This window comes from Carcharodon carcharias, chromosome 6, assembly GCF_017639515.1.
Source record: "Carcharodon carcharias isolate sCarCar2 chromosome 6, sCarCar2.pri, whole genome shotgun sequence".
In the NCBI taxonomy this organism is placed as follows: domain Eukaryota; kingdom Metazoa; phylum Chordata; class Chondrichthyes; order Lamniformes; family Lamnidae; genus Carcharodon; species Carcharodon carcharias.
The window spans coordinates 56,340,319-56,364,318 of NC_054472.1; the positions used below are offsets into that span (position 1 = coordinate 56,340,319).

At 43.5% G+C, this 24,000-nt stretch overlaps 1 protein-coding gene across 4 annotated transcripts in view; it reads left to right on the top strand.

Moving 5' to 3' along the window:
* Window positions 1-24,000, top strand: part of LOC121279055 (collagen alpha-1(XVIII) chain-like) — a 539,532-nt gene that overhangs the window by 457,691 nt on the left and 57,841 nt on the right. For all 4 annotated transcript variants that reach the window (XM_041189891.1, XM_041189890.1, XM_041189889.1 and 1 more), the window contains 12 exons: window positions 3,222-3,296; window positions 3,423-3,458; window positions 6,923-6,976; window positions 7,065-7,124; window positions 8,132-8,209; window positions 8,361-8,402; window positions 10,615-10,657; window positions 17,624-17,713; window positions 19,725-19,753; window positions 21,908-22,036; window positions 23,578-23,722; window positions 23,926-23,990. In XM_041189891.1, coding sequence (XP_041045825.1) covers window positions 3,222-3,296; window positions 3,423-3,458; window positions 6,923-6,976; window positions 7,065-7,124; window positions 8,132-8,209; window positions 8,361-8,402; window positions 10,615-10,657; window positions 17,624-17,713; window positions 19,725-19,753; window positions 21,908-22,036; window positions 23,578-23,722; window positions 23,926-23,990 — 846 coding nt within the window. The remainder of the gene's footprint in view (window positions 1-3,221; window positions 3,297-3,422; window positions 3,459-6,922; window positions 6,977-7,064; window positions 7,125-8,131; window positions 8,210-8,360; window positions 8,403-10,614; window positions 10,658-17,623; window positions 17,714-19,724; window positions 19,754-21,907; window positions 22,037-23,577; window positions 23,723-23,925; window positions 23,991-24,000) is intronic.

A 24,000-nucleotide genomic window follows, 5' to 3' on the forward strand; every position in this document is an offset into this window, starting at 1 on the left:
GAGTCATACGGACTCGAAACATTAACTCTTGTTTTTCTTTCTCTACAGATGCTGTTAGGCCTGCTGAGTTTTTCCAGCATTTTCTGCTTTTGTTTCAGATTTCCACCATCCACAGTATTTTGCTTTTATCTACAGAGATAATTATTATATGGCAGCAGAGTCAAAGCAGGAGAGAGAGCACTCACAGTTGCGTCGAGAGAGCAATGTTGTGGTGCAGGATTCTCACTAGGGTGTTCAGCACTGACCTCACCATTGCTGCAGGCATGGTCTACATCCTCACCAGTCAGTGCAACGGCACACTCCTCAAAGTGAGTGAGGGGCCTAATGTGGACCACTTCACCTGGAGTTTGGGACCTGGCTCTGCTGTTGTGAGCCAGCTTCTCCTGCGTGATGGAGGGAGTGTGAGCAGGACACATGGCACTGCGTGGGATGTTTGTGTGGTGAGCGGAGACATGGACAGGATGAGGACGTGCGCTTCAGAGGATATGAGCCTGATGGAGATGTGAGTGTGTGTGTGAGAGTTAGTGGGTATTGTCCTTTGAGGTGTGATGTGTGATGGGTTTGTGAGTATGTGAGGTGAGAGTGATGAGGTGGTTGACTTACCCTGGTGGAATGGATGAGACCACTTTCTGCACTGGATGGCTGACCTCCACTGACAACCACTGCCATCGACTCCCAGACCGGATTGGTGAATCTAGTGGACTTCTGCAGCCAGAGAGGGGTAGAGGACATTGCAGCGGCCTTCCACTGCACCCAGCAGGCGCCCCAGAGAGGCGTTACTAAATTTGGGGGCTGCCATCCTCTCTGGTTTTGGGGCCATCTGTCCCCTGGAGCAGTCCTAGTCTGTAGGCATGAAGTAGGCTGTGCTCTGGTGTGCTTTAAATGTGGCGGCCGGAGTGAGGAAGCGCTTTGGTCACAGTGTGGCGGGCAAATCTGAGCCTGTCCGCCAGCGATCCAGAGTGTTTTCCATGAATGCATTGTTAATAAGGCAGAACGTGCCGGGAAGGGGATGGTACAGCGCAAAATCCCACCATTGTGGCTAACAGCTAAAACGTCTTTTTTCATGCCCACTACCGCACTTAGTGTAAATCTGGGACGATTCTGCCCTAAGAGTTTGTTTAAAGGCCTGAAGCAGCAAGAAACTTTTATTGCAAGTTGTGTTTAGTTTGATGGATTCAAGAGACACCATAGCCTACACAACATCAGGATGAGTGGTGAAGCTGTGTGTGTGGACAATTAAGTAGCCAGTAATTACCCAACCAAGTTGAAGGCCATCATTGATGAGGGAGGTTACACACCGCAGCAAATCTTAAATGTGGATGAGATTGCCTTTTTGGAAGAGAATGCCCAGCAGGACATTTACTTCAACCGAAGAGAAAACTACACCAGGATTCAAGCCAGCTAATGATTGGTTGAGTTTGTTACTGGGTGGCAGTACAGAGTAGATAGGGAGAAACTGTTCCCATTGGTGGAAGGATCGATAACCAGAGGACACAGATTTAAGGTGATTGGCAAAAGAAGCAATGGCAACATGAGGAAAAACTATTTTATGCACCAAGTGATTGGGATCTGGAGTACACTGCTGGAGAATATGCTTGGGGATGGGTTCGATTGTAGCTTTCAAAAGAGAATTGGCTCATTAACAGAAGAGGAAAACGTTTGCACAGCTACATGAAAAAAGCACTGAAGTCGCACTAGGTGAATTGCTCTTGCAAAGAGCCTGCACAGGCATGACAAGCCGAATGGCCTCCTCCTGTGCTGTGCTGTGATACTATAGTGCGAACATAACTCTATTCTGTGCCTTTGAATATATACAGTGATGGTGGTTCTGGGTGTAGAATGTGAATCTGAATATGGATCAGCAATAATATACTTTGGATCTGAAAACATGGGGCAGGATTTCCCGGTCGGCGTGTGGGAGGCGGGACCCACATGTCGACGCGGGATGGCGTCAGGCAGAACTCCCAACATCACCACGCGTCATTTCAATTTTCAGGTCGGCAGGGGCGCAGCCGAATCAGCTGTGCGCTTGCCAACCTGTCAATGGCCAATTGAGGCCATTTAAAAACTAATTGCAGTAGTTAAAGGACCTGCCCGTCCAACCTTAAGGTTGGCGGGCAGGCCGGGAGCCCTGGTGGGCTTCAGAGAACGCTTGAAACCTCATCCATGGGTGGATGAGGTTTCATGTAGGTTTTTAAAAATGTAATAAAAGTTTAACTAAAAGTGATGGACATGTACTAACTCATGTGACATGTGATAGTGTCACATGAGGGGACATGTCAGGGAAATTTTACTTTTCTATTTTTAACAATTTTGAATTTGGCGCCAATCTCCCTGAGGCAGCGCTTAGCCTCAGGGAGACGAACGCGCACTTGGTTTAGGGAATTCCTCCTCCCCCCCCGCCTCCGGCCCACAAAGGGAACACATAGCACTTCCTGGTGGACGTCACACTGGCGGGCCTTAATTGGCCCGCTCACATAAAATGGCAGCGCACCCCCGATCGGGGGTGTTGATTGGAAACATGCCCGCACACGCCTGCTCTTGAATTTCCCCCCCCAACGGGGGCAAAATTCTGCCCATGACTTCCAGGTTATATACCTATGAATCCAAATATTCATTTGAATATTGTTCTAAATTGATAAACACAATTGAATAATTACTATAGATCCAACAATATGTAGAATTAAATTGATGCTGTTGATCTTGAATCTGAATCATCATGAATCTGAACATACACACAGGATTTGAATATATACAGTGCAATTGGACTAAATTGTTTTGAATTGTTAGGACAAGGAGTTTTCAGCAGAATACTACCAAATGATTTTCTCTAAAACCTACTTGTAGTGACATCTTTAAGTTCACCATCATAAATGTGGAACTTCAGTTTTTGCACCCGGACAGAGGGGTGCTGCTCGCTAAGAGGAAATGAGGTCTCCCCAAGGTTTCTTGCATGAGCACGCAAGATGTGTGACTTTGCACAAAATCAGGCCACAAGGCCATTTCTTTAAGGTGAGCTATTTCACTGTAAGCTACTCTTTTATCTCCTTCTCCTTTATTTTGAGTTCCCATTGTGTCTACTTCCTTTGCTTTAACACCTGTCCTTGCTTAACCCCTTTAATTCTCCTTTCCGTCAGCAAGGTGGATGCGAAGCATCATTACTGCACACTGTTGCAACCAGTTGATAAACCGGTACAATGTTTCCTTTGTTGTGTCTACAGGGGGAGAAGGGCGAGCCTGGAGCTGTTGTTGCTGCAGATGGATCTCTGATGGACATAAGTTCAAAAGGTCAAAAGGTAGATATGGGGAAAAGGAGGAAGACATTTTTAATTGTACAATTAGTAATTCTGGATCCACAATTTCTTATTACTTTGAACTTCCAACTATTGAACAAGGAACTATGACCTATTTTTTTCTTACAGGGTCAGCCAGGCCCACTGGGGCCCCGTGGACCTCCGGTAGGAAGTGCTTTGTGCTTTAGGCCTTGTTTTGCTGCATGCATCAAACTATTTCACTGCAACTACTTCTCCTTACCTGGCACTTCACATCAATTATGAGAGCTAGAGAGAGTGCAGAGGCGATTTACCAGAATGGTACAGGGGATGAGGGACTTCAGTTATATGAAGAGATTAGAGAAACTGTGATTGTTCTCCTTCAAACACAGATTAAGTGGAAAACCAATAGAGGTGTTCAAAATTATGAGGTTTTGATAGAGCAAATAGGAAAAGCATTTCCACTGACAGGTAACCAGAGGACACTGATTTAAAATAATTGATAAAAGAACCAGAGTACAGATGAGGAGAAGTGTTTTTACACAAGTTGTTATGATTTGGAATGCACTGCCTATAAGAAAGGTGGAAGCAGATTCAACAGTAACTTTCAAAAAGGAACTTGATATATAATTGAAAATGAAAAATTTTCAGGACGATAAAGAACGTATGGGCAAATGGATAGCTCTTTCACAGCCAGCATAGGCATGATGGGCCAAATGGCTTCCTTCTGTGTAGTTTATACGTCCCTGTGACTTTTTAGCTTTCTATTACCTCAAAATCTTACAGCTAAAATCAAAATCTGATCTGACTTCTGTTGCATTTTAGAATGGTGTACTTGTTTTCAGCATAGAAGCCATGATTTTTAACAGCTGACTTGTCTTGTTGGAATCATGGAATAGTTACAGCACAGAACAATAACTGGTGCCAAATGCTTGATTAAAAGGAGCAACTCCCCATTCCAGATGTTTAACAGGGAAGACTTATCAATTCAGTAACTGCTTCACTGGCCTCAGTTAATTCTGTCACCTTCCAGTGACAAGCCATGTAGGAGCTCCCACAAGTTAATCCTACCCACAGTAACACCACATGCTGACCTATATGGAGAGTGCTGGTACATTCCAGTACCAAATATTAGAACGAGAATGATCACAGTGTAGTTCTGATATTTGCTCCATTACTAAACAAAATTAATTAAAGATTCTGAGAACCAGCATCTTCACATCTTAAAACTCGAAGTAAGAGGAAATAGATGACTTTAAAGCATCTTTTCAATAGCTAAACTGTCCATTTAAAATCTGCATCTAAAATTGGACAACTGAGGCCCCATGTATAACAAATAAATGTATGCTGGTGCAACGATTATGTTACTAGATTGTTAATCTAGGAAGTGTGAGTTAGACAATTTGTATTCCATTTTTAAAATCTGGAAATAAGTAATCGGGTATATGTAAAAGTGACCATGAAGCTGTGGCTTATAAACCTATAGGAAAGATTCTTACCCTGCCTAACCTATATGTAATCCATTCCGCCACCAATGTGGTTGACTCTTAACCGACCATTGAAGTTGCCTGGCAAAGCTGCCATGAAGAAATGTTCATAATAAATGGCCATAATCTTGCAGTCTTCATAGACTCAGGGGAGGTGCCAGAGGATGGGAAAATTGCAAATATTACGCCCTTGTTCAAAAAAGGTTGTAAGGATAAGTCCAGCAATTGCAGACTAGTCAGTTTAACTTCAGTGTTGGGAAGCTTCTAGAAACAATTATTTTGGATAGAAATAGTAGTCACGTGGGAAAATATGAGTTGATAAGGAAGAACCAGCGTGGATTTCTAAAGGGGGAAATCATGTTTAACTAAGTTGCTGGAGTTTTTTGAAGAGGTAACAGAGCGGGTTGATGAGGGTAATGCTGTTGATGTGGTGTACATGGGCTTTCAAAAGGCATTCGATACAATGCCACACAACAGACTTGTGAGAAAAGTTATTGCTCGTGGAATAAAAGGAACAGTAGCAAAGTGGATACAAAATTGGCTGAAAAATAGGAAACAGAGTAATGGTCAATGGATATTTTTCAGGCTGGAGGAAGGTTTGTAGTGGAGTTCCCCAGGGGTCACTATTGGGACCCTAGATTTTCCTAATATATATTAATGATCTTGATCTTGGTGTGTAGGGGACAATTTCAAAGTTTGTGGATGAAATGAAATTTGGAAGCACTGTAAACTGTGAGGAGGACAGTCTAGAACTTCAAGAGGACATAGACAAATTGGTGTAGTGGGCAGATAGGTGGCAGATGAAGTTGAATGTGGAGAAGTGTGAGGCGATGCATTTTGGCAGGAAGAACATGGAGAGCCAATATGAAATAAGCTCTTAAGGGGGTCCAGGAGCAGAGAGAGCTGGGTATATATGTGCAGAAATCATTGAAGGTGGCAGGACAGGTGGAGAGAGCAGTTATTAAAGCATACAGTACCCTAGACTTTATTAACAGGGGCATAGAATACAAAGGCAAGGAGGTTATGCTGAACTCATATAAGATACTTTTAGACCTCAGCTGGAGCATTGTTTACAATGCTGACCGCCACACTTTAGGAAGGATTGAACACATTGGAGATAGTGCAGAAGAAGTTTATAAGAATAGTACCAGGGATGAGGAACTTCAGTTATGAAGACAGATTGGAGAGGTTGAGACTGTTCTCCTTGAAGAGGAGAAGGCTAAGAGGAGATTTGATAGAGGTGTTCAAAATCATGAAGGGGACGGACAGAGCAGATAAGGAGAAACTGTTTCCACTTATAAAAGGATCAAGAACAAGAGGTCACAGTTTTAAAGTGATTTGCAAAAGAAGCAAATGCGATGTGAAAAATAACTTTTTCACACAGCGAGTGGTTCGGGTCTGGAATGCACTTCATGGAAGTGTGGTGGAGGCAGGTTCAATCGAGGCATTCAAGAGGACATTGGATGATTACTTGAATAGAAACAATGTGCAGGGTTACGGGTGAAAGGCAGGAGAATGGCACTAAGTCATTATGCTCATTTGGAGAGCTGATGCAGACATGATGGGCCAAATGGCCTCCTTCTGCGCTGTAACAATTCAGCGATTCTTTGATTAAAACCTCCTTTGATTGTAGCAAGTGCAGGTTAAATGTCATCCAAGTGAATGGCTAAAGGTTGATTGATTGAAGGGCTTAGATCGGGTTAAACTGAGACTAAGGTGACGCTGTAGCTTGAAGCAGCTAATCTGAGCCAAAAGTAGATATCTGTCCAGTTTACTGATCAGCAGTCATGTGCTTGGATCAGTGAATTTCAGCCCCACTCCAACACAATTTTCAGTGCCGTATTTAGAAAGTGTTGCAGTGTCGAAGGTCCTATCTTTAGGATTAGCTATCTGCCTGTTTGAGTAAATATAAAGATCCCAGATTTTGAATCAAGAATATTCTGCATTTCTTCCAAACAAAAGGCTGGAGTAAGAGAAGGCAAAAGTTTTGCGTCTCCACGCAGGTGTTTCAGAGCAGTACTGGCATACATATTGTTTTAACATAAAATAGTGTTTTTATTGCTACTGAGACAATGGGAAATTGTTCCTGTGTTGTAATTTAAAACAAATGAAAGTGTGGTTCAATATTACTCAAAAATTTCATAACCGCAAGTTTCTTTTTAGGGGCCAACGGGACATCCTGGTCCTAAAGGAGAATTTGGCCTTCCTGGTAGACATGTAAGTTTGTACATACTGCAAAATTGGACGCCAGAAATGAAAAATGATAAGATTATAAATAAGTAGCTATTTGATGTGCTCCTTGCAGGGTCGTCCAGGAATAAATGGCAGAAAGGGTCAGAAAGGTGAATCTGCAACAACACTTATGGTATGTGCACAACAGTGAAATCTAAATATTTTCATAGCAAATATTTTCGAATGGATTTCTGCTGCTTTTCCAAATGCTGCTTGAGCATTTTGCAAGCAGTAATCAAGTGGGTACTTAACTTGTGCAATATCAGACTGATTAATGCACAGTCCTGAGGGAGCTGAAGCCTAACAGCTTGTTCCTTTTTTATCACTTTATCTACTGCCTTTGTTTGCCCAATTTAATACAACTTCTGAACCATCATCGCTGCCAGGCAATAATGCTTTCTCTCACCGCAGTCCTTAATCTGTGGATATCCTTAGCTTCAATATTTGCTCTGATCATTCTTGCAATTCCAACATTATGTCTAAAGCTGTCTCCAAGTTCACTAAAGCAACTTAACAAGGCTTCTTCAGCAGCATATTCGATATCCATGACCTCTACAACCCAGAAGAACAAGAACAGCAGGTTCATAGGAACAGCACAGTCTCCAAGATGATGACCATGAAACCATTGTCGATTGTCAGAAAAACCCATCTGGTTCATTGATGTCCTTTAGGGAAGGAAGTCTGCCGCCCTTACCTGGTCTGGCCTACATCTGACTCCAGACCCACAGCAATGTTGACTGCTTTCTCAACAAGGGTAATTAGGGATTGGCAATAAATGCTGGCCTAGCCAGTGACTCACATATCCCATAACTGAATTAATTTTTAAAAAAGCATCCTGTCTGGGACATAGCTTGCCCTTGCCTTCATTGTGGCTGTGTTGAAATCCTGGAACTCCCGACCTAATAATCATCCCACAGACGGCAGCGATTTAAGAAGAAGGCCCACCACCTTCTCAAGCGAAACTGGAAATGTGCAGTAAATGTCCTGAATGTAATATTGTTAGTTGCTCTTATCGATAATTGAATTAGATCCAATGATTTTGTAGGTGCAGCAGGAAACGAGGAATAAAACCACACTGATTAGAAAGCTGACAAAACAGAAAGCATCACTGAAAAATGAATGATCTATGTCCATTTTTAGGGCCCTGCTGGATTCCCAGGACTTCCGGGACCTCCAGGACCTCCAGGACCTCCTGGTCAAATCCTCAATATAAAAGGGGTATGTTATTTGTATGTACTATAGATTGTTCATCATTCTTTTAAATGCTCTTTCTTTGCCTTTGTAGTCTTTCATCTTTGTATCATTTATATGTGTTTTGTTATGTGCTCGATTTTTATTTACCAATTCATTTTCCTCCAACTTTGAATAGACAGTTTTTCCAGTTCCTCCCAGACCTCACTGCAAAATGCCCGTAAGTTGAATGAAGAATGACCTGATCACATACCGTAATTTGAAAACTGCTATTTAAGATCCCATTTGACAACTGGAAATTCAACTGGTTGATAACGCACCTGTAATCTTGTGCTTTCTTCTCTGTTTAACACAACCGCCTTGAAGCCCCTTTCTTTCTTTCTGTCTTGTCTTGAATGCTACGGCTTAAACTTTAGCGCTTTGAAAGTAAGTTATTTTCCTTAATAAAAATTAGAGCAAGCCTTAAAGAAGTAATTGCAGTGGACTGACCTCACTCTTGATGTTTTGTGCTTTAACACAATAGTGAAGAGTTGAACACCTGGGGTAACTTTGCTGTCTTGTGAGGCTGGTAGCACAGTTTCATAAAATAGATCCTCAGGAGATAGTGATCTAGCTAAGTGTGCCTTACATGCCCCAGTACAGATGGTTTTTGCATGTGTTGCATTGGCGTTTATATTACATATATAAATCTGTCATCTAACATTCTTGTTTTCCGACATGCCAACCAAAAAGAGCTGCTGCATAACAGAGTTTGATGCAAATGTCTAGCTCATAAACCTTTGTAGGTCCAGTGACTGGGTTGGCAGCATTGTGAGCTTAGCAAAACTAGTTCACTGCTCCTTTTTGAAAGTGACTTCCATCTGTGTCAGTCCTTCATAGACCTGTGCAGCACAGAAGGAGGCCATTCAGTTCATCGGGTGGAATTTAATGCCCTCCCCCAAGTGAAGTTTGGAGGCAGTAGGGTATTTAATCAGGCAGGAGGGTGTCAGGTGGGTACTCCACCACCTTCCTTCCTCTGCTTTGATTAAGTCTGGGGCAGGAAGGCTTGTGGACAGCCTTCCCACCCCGCTGCCAGTTGAGGCCCTTAAATGAACAATTAATGCCCACTTAAGGACCTCATCCTTCTGCCATTGGTATTCAACCAGCAGTGTTTGGGGCAGTTGCCATACAGGAAGCTCAAAAAACAAACTGTGTCTAAGAGCCACCCACTTCCCTTGCTGCCGGGCCCCCTCCCACCTCCACCCACTTCCCACTGTTGGGTACCCTCCCACTCACCCCCGTGACCCCCATTCTGCCTCCACTCACCTATGGCCTGGCTCCCTCAGCAATCTCCATGGTTGCATTGCTGGAAGCTACCCCAGTGTCACTGCCTGCAATGACAGCCAGCTCTTTGGGGGGGTGGGGGGTCGGGGCAGGATTTCTGCCCCAGGGTCCTTGATCCCAGGGAAGGCCCCCACAGGCCACTTAAGTGCCTGAGAGGCACTTAATTCAACATGCCTCCTCCAAAGGAAGCGAACCAGGGCTCCCACTGGCTCCCTAGTCAGCAGGTGAGGCCCCTGTCACCTTGATTAAATACTGCCCATCGTGCCTGCGCCAGCCCTTTGAAGGACCTATCCAATTAGTCCCACCCCCCTCCACTCTTCTTCCTTAACCCTGCAAATTTTTCATTCTCCCAGTACTGTCAAACAAAGGGTCTTTTGAGCTCATCCATCAACCCAGTGATGCTGTCACCAGCAGACTCGCTATCACAAAGTATTCACAATGTATTCACTGCAATCTTCATGTTGATGCAGTTCAGCGTGAGAGACAGAACAAGAGCAATTTTCAGAGGCTGCCTTATCAGAAATGTGAAAATCTTGTCAATGGACCTTGAAAAAGAGCATGAAACTTTAAAAAAAAGATGTTTCTGGCATGATGCATGGCATTGGTGTGGAGGTTTATTGTTCTGTGTAATGTGATGCCTGAGTGCTCACCCTTGCTGAATGATGACAGAGCTGTGTATTGTGCACTTTCTGGTACATAGAAGTATGTTGTACAGCAGTGTCTGAATAAACACACGCTTGGTCTAAGAATTCCCCAATGTCTCCTAATGCACAGAAGTTCTTAATTAAGAAAAGTGTTTCTAATTAAGCTGTGTGTTTATAAAGATGCAACTGTATGATTCTAAACTTGCATATAACTGGATCTCTCCTTGTGTTTATGCTATTCATAAACTATTATAAGTAAATCAGTTCTGAATTTGACCCAGGTTATTTTGTTAATACAAGGTTTAGAGCAAAAGAAGTTATAATTAAAACCTCTTAGTGATGTTTTTTACATTAACATTAAAAAATGGAAACCCTCATTTTCCAAGTGTGCTTGTAAACTGGTCCTGTGGTGTGATGCAGTTTGCCTTCATTGGCATCTTCTCTCTTCCCCCTCTTTCCTATTAGGTAAATGGTCAGTTGGATCAGCAAGTGGACTATAACTTCCTGGGTAAGCTATTGTGGTGACTCCAATGAATTGGATGTAATTTCATTTATGCAATAAAGAACATTCTTAGTCCTCATTCATTCAGTTTCTACATGAAAATGAGCATGCCAGTGATGTTGTCCCTTCAAGAAACTTGTTCATCCTGATCAGGCACTTTCCTCACCCATACAGTACACAGGTCTTCAGCCTGAAGAACCTTTTCCAAGTCAAGTCCACCTATCATCAACAATACTCAACTTCGTCGTATTTTGTCTTATTCAAGCTCAGTTTTTAATTTGCCTCATCTACCCCTTTGTCCCTGCTGGGGGACATTCACAAAGATCAGAAAACCAATCATCATAAATACAGATCCCATAGAGGGGTCAAGGTTTTGACAATCATTAGTCTGGTTGTGGGATGAAAGGTTGAGATATGGAATAGATTCTCAGGGAAGGTAGTAGTTTGGGGATCAATTAATACCTTTAATAGGGAGCTGGAGCGACGTATGTTGACAATGGTGACAAAGATAGAACAGTACTGCTTATTTTTAGGGGAATATCAGAGAGAAGATTAGTCCCATTGAAGTTTTAGATCAATAGACTGCAGTAGTTGGGGCAGAATAATCAAACATGAAATCCAAATCTAACAAGCTCATTGGGCTATGGGTGGAGTGGGCTCAATAGGTTTTTGATGGGATGGACGGAGTGAGTTTAACAAATTCTGGATGGATTGAGGTTAACAGACTCTGGACAGAGTGAATTTAACAGGCTCTGGACGGAGTGAGGTTAACAGACTCTGGACGGAGTTAGTTTAACAGACTCTGGACGGAGTGAAGTTAACAGGCCCTGGACGGAGTGAGTTTAACAGGCTCTGGACGGAGTGAAGTTAACAGACTCTGGGCGGAGTGAGGTTAACAGATTCTGGGCAGAGTGAAGTTAACAGACTCTGGACAGAGTGAGTTTAACAGGCTCTAACGGAGTGAGTTTAACAGGCTCTGGACGGAGTGAAGTTAACAGACTCTGGGCACAGTGAGGTTAACAGACTCTGGGTGGAGTGAAGTTAACAGACTCTGGACGGAGTGAGTTTAACAGGTTCTGGATGGAGTGAGTTTAACAGGCTCTGGACGGAGTGAGGTTAAAAGGCTCTGGACGGAGTGAAGTTAACAGACTCTGGACGGAGTGAAGTTAACAGACTCTGGGCAGAGTGAAGTTAACAGACTCTGGGCAGAGTGAAGTTAACAGACTCTGGGTGGAGTGAGGTTAACAGGCCCTGGACGGAGTGAGTTTAACAGGCTCTGGACGGAGTGAGGTTAAAAGGCTCTGGACGGAGTGAAGTTAATAGACTCTGGACGGAGTGAAGTTAACAGACTCTGGGCACAGTGAGGTTAACAGACTCTGGGTGGAGTGAAGTTAACAGACTCTGGACGGAGTGAGTTTAACAGGCTCTGGACGGAGTGAAGTTAACAGACTCTGGGCGGAGTGAGGTTAACAGATTCTGGGCAGAGTGAAGTTAACAGACTCTGGACAGAGTGAGTTTAACAGGCTCTAACGGAGTGAGTTTAACAGGCTCTGGACGGAGTGAAGTTAACAGACTCTGGGCACAGTGAGGTTAACAGACTCTGGGTGGAATGAAGTTAACAGACTCTGGACGGAGTGAAGTTAACAGACTCTGGGCAGAGTGAAGTTAACAGACTCTGGGCAGAGTGAAGTTAACAGACTCTGGACGGAGTGAGGTTAAAAGGCTCTGGATGGAGTGAGGTTAACAGGCTGTGGACAGAGTGAATTTAACAGGCTCTGGACAGAATGAGGTCAATAGGCTCTGGACGGAGTGAGGTTAACAGGCTCTGGACAGAGTGAGTTTAACGGGCTCTGGACGGAGTGAATTTAACAGGCTCTGGACGGAGTGAGTTTAACAGGCCCTGGATGGATTGAGGTTAATAGGCTCTGGATGGTGTGGGCTTGATGGGCTCTGAGTGGATTGGTCTTGGCTCTTTATCTTGCAGGCTCATTGGGCTCTGGGTGGAGAAGGCTTGTTAGGCTCAGGATAGAGTAGACTTAATGGGCTCTGAATGTAAAGAGGATGATGGACTTGACATGGGGTTCAATGGGTTGAATGGCTCTTTTCCACTCTTTTGAACTTCCAAACAAACAAAAATGTAGGATAGAGCAAAACAGCAAGTGTATTAAGCCTGTCCTGTTGATGTATTAAACTCTTGAGTGGAATGAGTTTAAGAGACTCTGGATGGAGACCTTCTTGATGAAGTGAACTTAGTGGACTCTGGATGAAGCGGATTAATGGATTGGTCTTGACAGATTATGCTCCCTATCCCTCTTCTATCAAATGCTGCCTTGATGTGAAGGGCAGTCACTCTCACCTCACCTCGGGAGTTCAGCTCTTTTGTCCATGTTTGAACCGAGGCTGTAATGAGGTCAGGAGCTGAGTGGCCCTGGCGAAACACAAACTGGGCAGCAGGTTATTGCTAAGCAAGTGTTGCTTGATAGCACTGTGGATTATCCGTTCCATCACTTTACTGATGATGGAGAGTAGACTGACGGGGCGGTAATTGGCTGGGTTGGATTTGTCCTGCTTTTTGTGTACCGGACATACCTGGGCAATTTTCCACATTGCCAGGTATATGCCAGTGTTGTAGCTGTACTGGAACAGCTTGGCTCAGGGCGCGGCAAGTTCTGGACACAAGTCTTCAGTACTATTGCCAGAATATTGTCAGGGCCCATAGCCTTTTCAGTATCCAGTGCCTTCAGCCATTTCTTGATATCACGTGGAGTGAATCGAATTGACTGAAGACTGGCATCTGTGATGCTGGGGACCTCCGGAGGAGGCTGAGATGGATCATTCACTCGGCACTTCTGACTGAAGATTGTTGTGAATGCTTCATCTTTATCTTTTGCACTGATGTGCTGGGCTCCTCCATCATTGAGGATGGGGATATTTGTGGAGCCTCCTCCTCCAGATGAGTTTTTAAATTGTCCACCACCATTCACGACTGGATGTGGCAGGACTGCAGAGCTTAGATCTGATCCATTGATTGTGGAATCGCTTATTTCTATCACTTGCTGCTTATGCTGTTTGGCATGCACGTAGTCCTGTGCTTTAGCTTAAGCAGGTTTTTTTTTATTCATTCACGGATGTGGGTGTCGCTGGCTGGGCCAGCATTTATCACCCATCCCTAGTTGCCCTTGAGAAGGTGGTGGTGAACTGCCGCCTTGAACCGCTGCACTCCATATGGTGTGTAGGTACACACACAGTGCTGTTAGGAAGGGAGTTCCAGGATTTTGACCCAACGATAGTGAAGGAACAGTGATATATTTCCAGTCAGGATGGTGAGTTACGTGGAAGGGACCCTCTAGGTGGTGGTGTTCCTATCTACCTGTTGCCCTTGTCCTTCTAGGTGTTAATGGTCGTGGTTTTGGAAGGTGCTGTCTAAGAAGGCTTGGTGAATTCCTGCAGTGCATCTTGTAGATGGTACACACTGCTGCTACTATGCGTCGGTGGTGGAGGGAGAGAATGTTTGTGGATGGGGTGCCATTCAAACAGGCTGCTTTGTCTTGGATGGTGTCAAGCTTCTTGAGTGTTGTAGGAGCTGCACTCATCCAGGCAAGCGGGGAGTATTCTATCACACTCCTAACTTGTGCCTTGTAGATGGTGGACAGGCTTTGGGGAGTCAGGAGGTGAGTTACTCATTGCACGATTCCGAACCTTTGACCTGCTCTTGTAGCCACAGTATTTATATGGCTAGTCCAATTCAGTTGGTCAATGGTAACCCCCAGGATGTTGATGGTGGTGGATTCAGTGATGATAATGCCATTGAACATCAAGGAGCGATGGTTGGATTCTCTCTTGTTGGAGATGGCCATTTCCTGACTCTTGTGTGGTGCAAATGTTACTTGCCACTTGTCAGCCCAAGTCTGGATATTGTCCAGATCTTGCTGCATTTGGACATGGACTGCTTCAGTATCTGAGGAGTCCCGGATGGTACTGCACATTATGCAATCATCAGCGAACATCCCCACTTCTGACCTTATGATGGAAGGTCATTGATGAAGGAGCTGAAGATGGTTGGGCCGAGGACACTACCCTGAGGAACTCCTGCGGTGATGTCCTGCAGCTGAGATGACTGACCTCAAACAACCACAACCATCTTCCTTTGTTCTAGGTATGACTCCAACCAGTGGAGATTTTTTCCCCTGATTCCTATTGACTCCAGTTTTACAAAGGCTCCTTGATGCCAAATTCTGTCAAATCCTGCCTTGATGTCAAGGGCAGTCACTCTCACCTCACCTTGGGAGTTCAGCTCTTTTGTCCATGTTTGAACCAAGGCTGTAATGAGGTCAGAGCTGAGCGGCCCTGGCGGAACCTAAACCGGGCATCAGTGAGCAGGTTATTGCTAAGCAAGTGCCACTTGATAGCACTGTTGATGACCCCTTCCATCACTTTACTGATGATGGAGAGTAGACTGATGGGGCGGTAGTTGGCCAGGTTGAATTTGTCCTGCTTTTTGTGTACAGGACATACCTGGGCAATTTTCCACATTGCCGGGAAGATGCTAGTGTTGTAGGTGTACTGGAACAGCTTGGCTAGGGGCACGGCAAGTTCTGGAGCACAAGCCTTCAGTACTATTGCCGGAATATTGTCAGGGCCCATAGCCTTTTCAGTATCCAGTGCCTTCAGCTGTTTCTTGATATCACGTGGCATGAACTGAATTGGCTGAAGACTGGCATCTGTGATGCTGGGGACCTCCGGAGGAGGCCGAGATGGATCATTCACTTGGAACTTCTGGTTGAAGCTTGTTGTGAATGCTTCATCTTTATCTTTTGCACTGATGTGCTGGACTCCCCCATCATTGAAAATGGGGATATTTGTGGAGCCGCCTCCTCCAGTGAGTTGTTTAATTGTCCACCACCATTCACGATTGAATGTAGCAGGACTGCAGAGCTTAGATCTGATCCGTTGGTCGTGGGATCGCTTAGCTCTGTCTGTCACTTGCTGCTTATGCTGTTTGGCACGTAGGTAGTCCCGTGTTATAGCTTCGCCAGGTCGACACTTCATTTTTAGTTGTGCCTGGTGCTGTTCCTGACATGTCCTCTTGCACTCTTCATTGAACCAGGGTTGATCCCCTGGCATGATGGTAATGGTGGAGAGGGGGATATGCCGAGCTATCAGGTTACAGGTTGTGTTTGAGTACAATTCTGCTGCTGTTTATGGCCCACAGCCTCATGGATGCCCAGCCTTGGGTTGCTAGATCTGTTCGAAATCTATCCTATTAAGCATGTTGGTCATGCCATACAACATGATGGAGGAGGGTATCCTCAATGTGGATGCAGGATTTCGTCTCCACAGTGACTGTGCAGTGGTCACTCCTACCAATACTATCATGGACAGATGCATCTGTGGCAGGCAGGTTGGTGAGGGTGAGGTCAAGTATGTTTTTCCCTCGTATTGGTTCCCTCACCACCTGCCGCAGACCCAGTCTATCAGCTGTGTCATTTAGGACTCAGCCAGCTCGGTCAGTAGTGGTGCTACCGAGCCACTCTTGGTGTTGGACATTGAAACCCCCCACCCAGAGTACATTCTGCACTCTTGCCACCCTCAGTGCTTCCTCCAAGTGATGTTCAACATGGAGGAGCACTGATTCATCAACTAAGGAAGGGTGGTACATGGTAATCAGCAGGAGGTTTCCTTGCCCATGTTTAACATGATGCCATGAGACTTCATGGGGTCTGGAGTTGATGTTGAGAACTCCGAGGGCAGCTCCCTCCTGACTGTATACCACTGTGCTGCCATCTCTGCTAGGTCTGTCCTGCCGTTGGGACAGGAGATACCCAGGGATAGTGATGCTGGTGTCTGAGACATTATCTGTAAGATATGATCCCATGAGGATGAGTTTGACTAGTCTGTGAGACAGCTCTCCCAATTTTGGTCCAAGACCCCAGCTGTTAATAAGGAGGACTTTGCAGGGTCGACAGGGCTGGGTTTGCCGTTGTCGTTTCTGGTGCCTAGGTCGATGCCGGGTGGTCTGTCTGGTTTCGTTCCTTTTTGACTTCTTAGTAGCTTGATAAAACTGAGTAGCTTGCTAGGCCATTTCAGAGGGCATTTCAGAGTCAACCACTTTACTCCCGGTGTGGATTCCTGAAGGACATTAGTGAACCAGATGGGCTCTTACGACATGGATCTCTGGATTACCAGTCCGCTGACAATACCACTATGCCACTGCCTCCCGCTATGGCTGTAAGCCTCCAAGGTGCTGCTCGAGGCAGTATTACACAACCAAATTTCTTGCCCCATTTTCTGAAAACTTATGATATATTTAAAACCATTGATGCCAATGTTATCAGTGTTGCAACATCCTAAACAATTGAATAGTGGAGCTCAGATTGTCAAAGGCTGAGCAGGTTGTATCTTTACAATTTGTTGGAGCAACTAGCCCACTGAATCTTTGTCTGCTGTAATATAATAACCTTAAATCTCAGGAATGTGATTAAGCAGCAGCAGGAGTTTCCTCGTCTCTTAACCTTTTGCGTGGACCCGCTGCTTGCTCTGCCATGTCTACAAAACAAGCACCAGAAAGAACACAGGTGCACAACTCAATGAGATGACTAATCTGCTACCTGTCAGAAGAATAGTTAAAAAGTTACTGTGTGACACACACAATAATATATTATAATTCCACAGATTTAAAAGTCAAATGGGACATCATATATATTTCTGGAATGCTATTCCCCAGTTTTCGCAAAACTATCCCACGTAAGCAACTTTTATTTAAAGATGTGCTTCTCTTAGAACATGTACCCATAGGCCTTGTGGCTTTTGGATCAGTTCTCATGGTAAGTAGTAGAAGCAACATACCTGGATAATACTGTACCATCTGGTTCCTAAACCTGGGTAAGGGTAAACAACCTTCAAGCAGTTTAGTGCTGATATTCTGTAAAGATTTTCTGAAACATATAATAAACAACTGTTCGTTTCCCAAAGGGCTGAAGGGTGAAAAGGGTTCTTTTGGACGACTTGGACTAATTGGTAGTAAAGGTGAAAAGGGGGAACAGGGTGCCCCAGGATTGCCAGGTATTGTCCTTTCTTGCTACATTGAGATTGATTTTTTTTTCTTTTCTGTATAAAGGATTATAAACTATTTTATAAGGAGAAGTTTTAGTGACCACTGTGTGAGAATAATTTTGCTGTGACAGGTATTGTACAACCTTATTATGACATAAAATGTCCAGCTTGCCTTCACATCAAAGCCAGCAAATTCCCACCTTCCACAACTGACAAACTCCATGAGTGCCAGAGCATCATTCAGGCAGTGTTGAAATGAGGACTGGCCTTCATAATGGCTCAGGCCTCTCATCATAGCCGTCAGGCAGGTGAGCAAAGTGGGAACTGACCTTGATATTGGAAGAAATGCATACTAATGTTAGGAGGTCTCACTATTATTGCACATATATGCACATTCAGTTTCGCCCAGCCATGGTCAGTGATAGAAGTTTTGCCTGAGTCAAAAGGTTGTGGATTCAAGTCCCATTTCAGAAACTTGAGCATATAATCCAGACCAACAGCAGTGTTTTACCAGTATCTCTTTAGGATAAGATGTCAAACTGTAGTCCTATCTAATCTCTCAGGTGGACATAAAATATCCCATGTTACTATTTTGAAGAAGAGCAGGAGAGTTCCCCCTGACGTCCTGGTCAACATGTATCCCTCAGCCAAAAGCAGATTATCTGGTCATTATTACAGGGCAGTTTGTTTGACCTTGCTGTGTGCAAATTGGCTGTCACATTTCCTACATTATAACAGGAACTATACTTCAAAAGTAATTCACTGGCCATGTAGAGCTTAGGGTGATCATGAGATTGTGAAAAAACAGTATTGAATAAGTTAAAAAGATATTGTTTTCCTCATGAAACTTGAAAGGAAATAAGTGTTTTTTTCATAAATAGACATTATGGCTGGAGTGTCCTATTTGTGTACACAGGTCATGCTTAAATCAACAGCATGCCACATGTCCAAACCCTTAGTGCCAGAACACCATGCACATCTAAGTATCGCAATAATTTCCTGAGTTTACGCTATTGACAAGGAACCTCACTCACCAGCTACATTGAGAGTGAAAGAACTTGCATTTATGCATTTTCACAACCTCAAGATGTCACCTTTCGAAGTCTTTACACTTTACATAATCAGCACTGGACCTAGATTGTGTGCTTAAGACTCTAGAGTGGAAGTCAAACCCACTACTTTCTGACTCAGAGCTGAGAGGGCTACCACTAAAGCACAGCTGACACCTGAATTGTGATAGCAGTGCCTGTGATTTTCTGAAGTGCCAGTCAGCAAATGAGGAACTGGGGAAATCACTCACCACCGCACCCCCACCCCAATCCCCGACAATGGACAATCACTAAAGAGAACAAATATAGGGAGGGCTGATTTCCTCTATTGATGCCTGGACATTAAATAACTCTCTGGACAACACAAATAGGAGAGTGTCAAGTGTGCAACACAGCCCTCCCAATTTCCAGTCACTAATTTCCATGGAAGAGCTTCATTGCCAGATGGGCACCATCTAGTCTTCCACTTTGTGCTGTACCAGGCAATTCTTTTAATGACCAAATACAAATAGGAAAATCTGTCCTTTGTGCTCAATATAGAAATGAAAGAAGTGGTTGAAGAATTTGATCCTGCTGGTTTTCGATGAACACATCTGATGATGGTTATTGTTCCTTGATTTGCAGTACCCTGTCAATTAATACCTACCATAAGTGGTGGAGGGATATACATCACTTGTAATATTACTGGTTAACCTATCAGATAGTTCTGGGTCTGACTATATCCCTTCCTACATTTGAAGGAACACATAAGAGCTCACAGCATAATACAATCTGCGATGTGACTATCACTATAACACCCTTTCCCTTTCATGCAGCTTCCCAGCCTGTGTTATAAGGAGGCTTTAATGTAATGGTAGTGTTACAATTCTGGGGCCAGTCTTCAAACTACTAGACCATTGGAATTTTATCTAATAAAATTTTTACTGATTTTAATTTGGTCGCAAATTTCACTTCAAATTTTAATCTTTTAGGTCCTTATTCACCGTATCTTGGCCTTAAAGTAAGTAGCTACTTGTTTTCCATTTAATTGTTATAACCACAACACTGTTTTGATTTGTATTCTCTACAGGAATGTTTGTCTTGCATGAAATGTTTATTCTGTTTTGAATCACTAGAGTCGTCGATTTATGTTGAAAATAACCCCACTGACTGGCAGGAAAGGGTCGGGGAAGGGGCTAAAATCGTGGATATAGTTATCCAGCCCTAACTGGCTGAATTCCTTGCCGTCAGAATGTTAACAGTAATGAGGATCAGTGTCGACAAGTCTCTTGTAGAGGTTGGAGGCTAATGAATGTAAATCAGGGTCCTGTGACACATTTAGGACCCAATGTTATTTTTCATGATGCAACATAGGTTTCACACAGGTTGGCAAGTTCACCAAGCTGACAACAAATCATTTGCTGAAGTTCAAAGGAGAACGCTTTGAGTAAAGGGGCATCCCTCACAAGACACTTTGTTTATTGTAGCGTCTGATTCTTTAATCATTGTTTACTTTAGGTAGTGTTTTTGATATTCCTTGGCTTAAAAAATGAGAAGCGAAGTAATTTCTGCTGCTAGATCAGCAGTCTGTTGGAGCAAAGGCGAGGCTGGGGGTGAGGATAGGACCACAATGAGCAAGGGCAACCTTAAGAACATGGACCACAACTGAAGGTCCATGCACAGAGAAGGCCTGACCCACTTTATAGGGGATACAGAGAGAGGATCAACTTTTTTAACCTGTCTGAGGAGCAGTGCTCCAAGGGACACTGATTATCAAGGCAGGTGGTCATGGATCTCTGCAGCCTACTGGATGAAGACCTCATACCTGCTGCATCTTTACATAAATCAAGTCCTGTATATATCTGGGAACCCTCCACTTGTTCAAAGGCTATACATGTGCAGATCCCAGAAGGACAAGTTTATCAATCTTGGTGATTTCTATGTTGTGCTTGACCCGCCATAAACTAAATGATTTGGCCTACGTAGATATAGTTTCACACCTTTTATGTCACTTGACAGTGTGAGAATGGATGTTATTTTTAAAATATTTTGGGGGAATGTTATTTTATTCTGTAAAGAAGGCTGTGTGTGTGTGTGTGTGTGTGTGTGTGTGTGTGTGTGTGTGTGTGTGTGTGTGTGTGTGTATAATTTAATTAAGCTGGGCAGAGATTCATAGGAGTCAGGTTGTCTTGGGGGGGGCACGGTTAAAGCATGAAAAGGATAGAGGTGTTACGTTGAGTTACAAGTAAATAGGTTGGATCTAACGTTTGCATTTTTAGATAAGTTGTGAGTTTGTTTGAATATCAATGAGAAGTCAGAGGTGACAAGAAATGTGTTTGCACCTTGCAGGAGCTCCATAAGTAAATAGTAGTGGGGATATTATATTTTATTGACCAGAAAGTAAAGACAAGATAGAGACATAAAAGATTTCATATTTGGAAGGATTTGAGTTTCAAAGAGGTATGAGAACAATGGAACCCAAGATGAAAGAAAAAAAGGTATTTTAGAGTTACTGTGGAGAGCCTAGGAGAGAGATAGCTGGAGCTGTTTGAGCTGTTGAGCTATAGCTGGAGCTCTGGGCTGGAAGAGGATGCCGTTTGAGCCAGCCATCCAGTCAAATCAGAAAAATCTTGAGCTGCAACAAGCAGTTTTATTCTGAAGTGGATTCCACCGCAGAGTGGAAGAGTAGAGGTCATGTGGTATGCCTTTATTAAAGCTACAGCAGTTTGCCTTGGATAATGTTACTGGATTTCATAGTTAAACATCTATATGGGAGTGTTGCCTGGAAGGTGTTTGCTGGTGGGGTTGACCAAGTAGATTTTTTTGGGGGGGTTGTTTTGTAAGGCAAACCTTAATTGTGCAACTATAATCTTGTGTGCTTAAGTTTTCTTTTATTCCTGTTAATAAAATTTTTAATTTTTAAAAATCCCCAAAGTGTTATTGGACCTCTTACTGCTGAGACCAGTACATCCTCTTCTCGTTTTCAGAAAACGATAAAAAGGGTACGGCCCATAAAGCAAGTTTCCCTCTGGGATTTGCACAGCAATGAACACTGGCTGTGGTTATAACAACAGTTTGACTATGGGCTATTTCTATTTTTGCAATCATTATATCATAAACTGTATTCATCTTTGGTAACTATCTTAAAACATTTTTTGTCTTTTGACTTTTAAAGGGTGAAAAAGGAGACTCTGGTGCACTGGGTCAAAAAGGAGAAAAGGGAGAATCAGGCAGTGGGTTGTTCCTGTCACATTCCCCTGGACCCCCAGGACCCATTGGGCCTCATGGGAGACCTGGACCAGTAGTAAGTAGTTTTTTTTATCCTTATCCTTAATGTTGCTCAGTAAAATGTATGTTATGACAGAACCTAACAGTATTAAATATGTTAAATGCTGTACCTGTGATATGAGTTAAATTGTTACAGCGTAGAAACAGCCATTTGGCCTATCAAGTCCATGATGGCATTATCCCCATGAGCATCTTTTAGAAAGAGTTTATGGATTCTGTACCAACAACATTTTGAGCCATTGTTATTGTAAAGAAATTTTTTCCAACCTCTTCTTTAACTGTTCTTCGTTTTTCTCACGTTTGTGTCCTCTAGGAGCCATCTTGCAGACCAAGTAGTCCCCCACTTTTTACCTTTTCATAATCTTTCGGAACCTTGAAGGCCTCAATCAGGTCACCTTGCTTTCTTAGTGCCAAGGCCCAACTTCTCAAGGCTCCCTTCAGAACTGCAATACTTGCATCCCTGTTAACATTCTAGTGAATCTACTCTGCACCTTTTCAATTGCTTTGCTCTCCTTCCTATAATGAGCTACCTACAATACTTAATAGTCTAACTGCAGCCTGCATATAGCCTCATGCAAGTTCAATATTATCAACAAAAAAAAAACAAAATTCCACAGGTCCAGCAAATATGAAAATAAAAAATAGAAAAGGCTGGAAACACTCAGTGGGTGGAGCAACTTCATTGAAACAGCAGAAGCCAGTCGACACTTCAGGCCTTAAGCCTTTCCTCCACTGTCCTAAGGAAATAGTGAATGCTGAATTGTCATCTGTTTTGTGTTATTTTTATAGGTGTTCCTCAACCTAAGTACTCAGCGCTTCTGGTTTTTTGTTTGTGTTTTTATTCCTGACATCATCTCCTTTTGTAATGTTGGCCTCTAGACTAAAAAAAACAGAAGTTGCATTTGACTTTTTTAAGGCCTTGTCCACTTGCACTACCACTTATAATTACCTATCTTTCTGCACACATCAGTATCCTCCTGCTCCATCTAAAATCCTCTCCTCCCTATGCTTTCGAAATGCATTGCTTCATATTTCTCTACATTGAACTGCAACTACTACCTGCCTACCCACTCTGTTATCCATTGCCCTCCTGTAGTGTTGCACCATTTCAGCAGTTGGCCATGCCTCATAATTTAAATATGTTTAGATAAGCAAAATACTGCAGATGCTGGAAATCTGAATCAAAAACAAAAATAGCTGGAAAAACTCAGCAGGTCTGACAGCATCTGTGGAGTGGAAGACAGAGTTAACGTTTCGAATCCGTATGACTCTTCATCAGAAGTGCTGATGAAGAGTCATACGGACTCAAAACATTAACATTGTTTTCCACTCCACAGATGTTGTCAGACCTGCTGAGTTTTTCCAGCTATTTATATTTTTGATTTAAATATGCCAACTGCACTGTAACTATGACATATAATATAACTTGTAAGCACATAAAACCCTCCCACCACTGCTTCACACCATTCTCTGAGGGATGAGTGTGAAGATATGAAAATAATGATTTGGAAAGATTTTGATTTTGTTAATTGTGTTCTGCTTTCCTCCTCCCCACAGGGACCCAAGGGTGAATCTGTTCTAGGGCCAATGGGGCCACCAGGAATACCTGGCCCTCCAGGACCTCCAGGTTATGGAATTGCGGGTCCGCGAGGTCGTCCTGGACCCCCTGGTCCTCCAGGAATACCAGGAGTCTTCGGATCAGGTGAGCCAACACTGAAGTGTTCATTGTAATTATTGGAATAGAAAATCCGAGACCTGCTTTTATCCACTAAAGGCCTTGGCATATGCATGCCAGTTTATGACCAGTGTTAATGTCTGAGTTTTGAAACTCCTTGCTGAAATGCTACACATTTACTATCAGAAAACGAATTTTCTCTTTATAAATGGGTTCTTCTCACTTTGCAGCTGTTGCACTTCCCGGACCTCCAGGACCCGCAGGACCACCAGGACACAGAGGCATTGGCAACGCAGTAAGTTAAA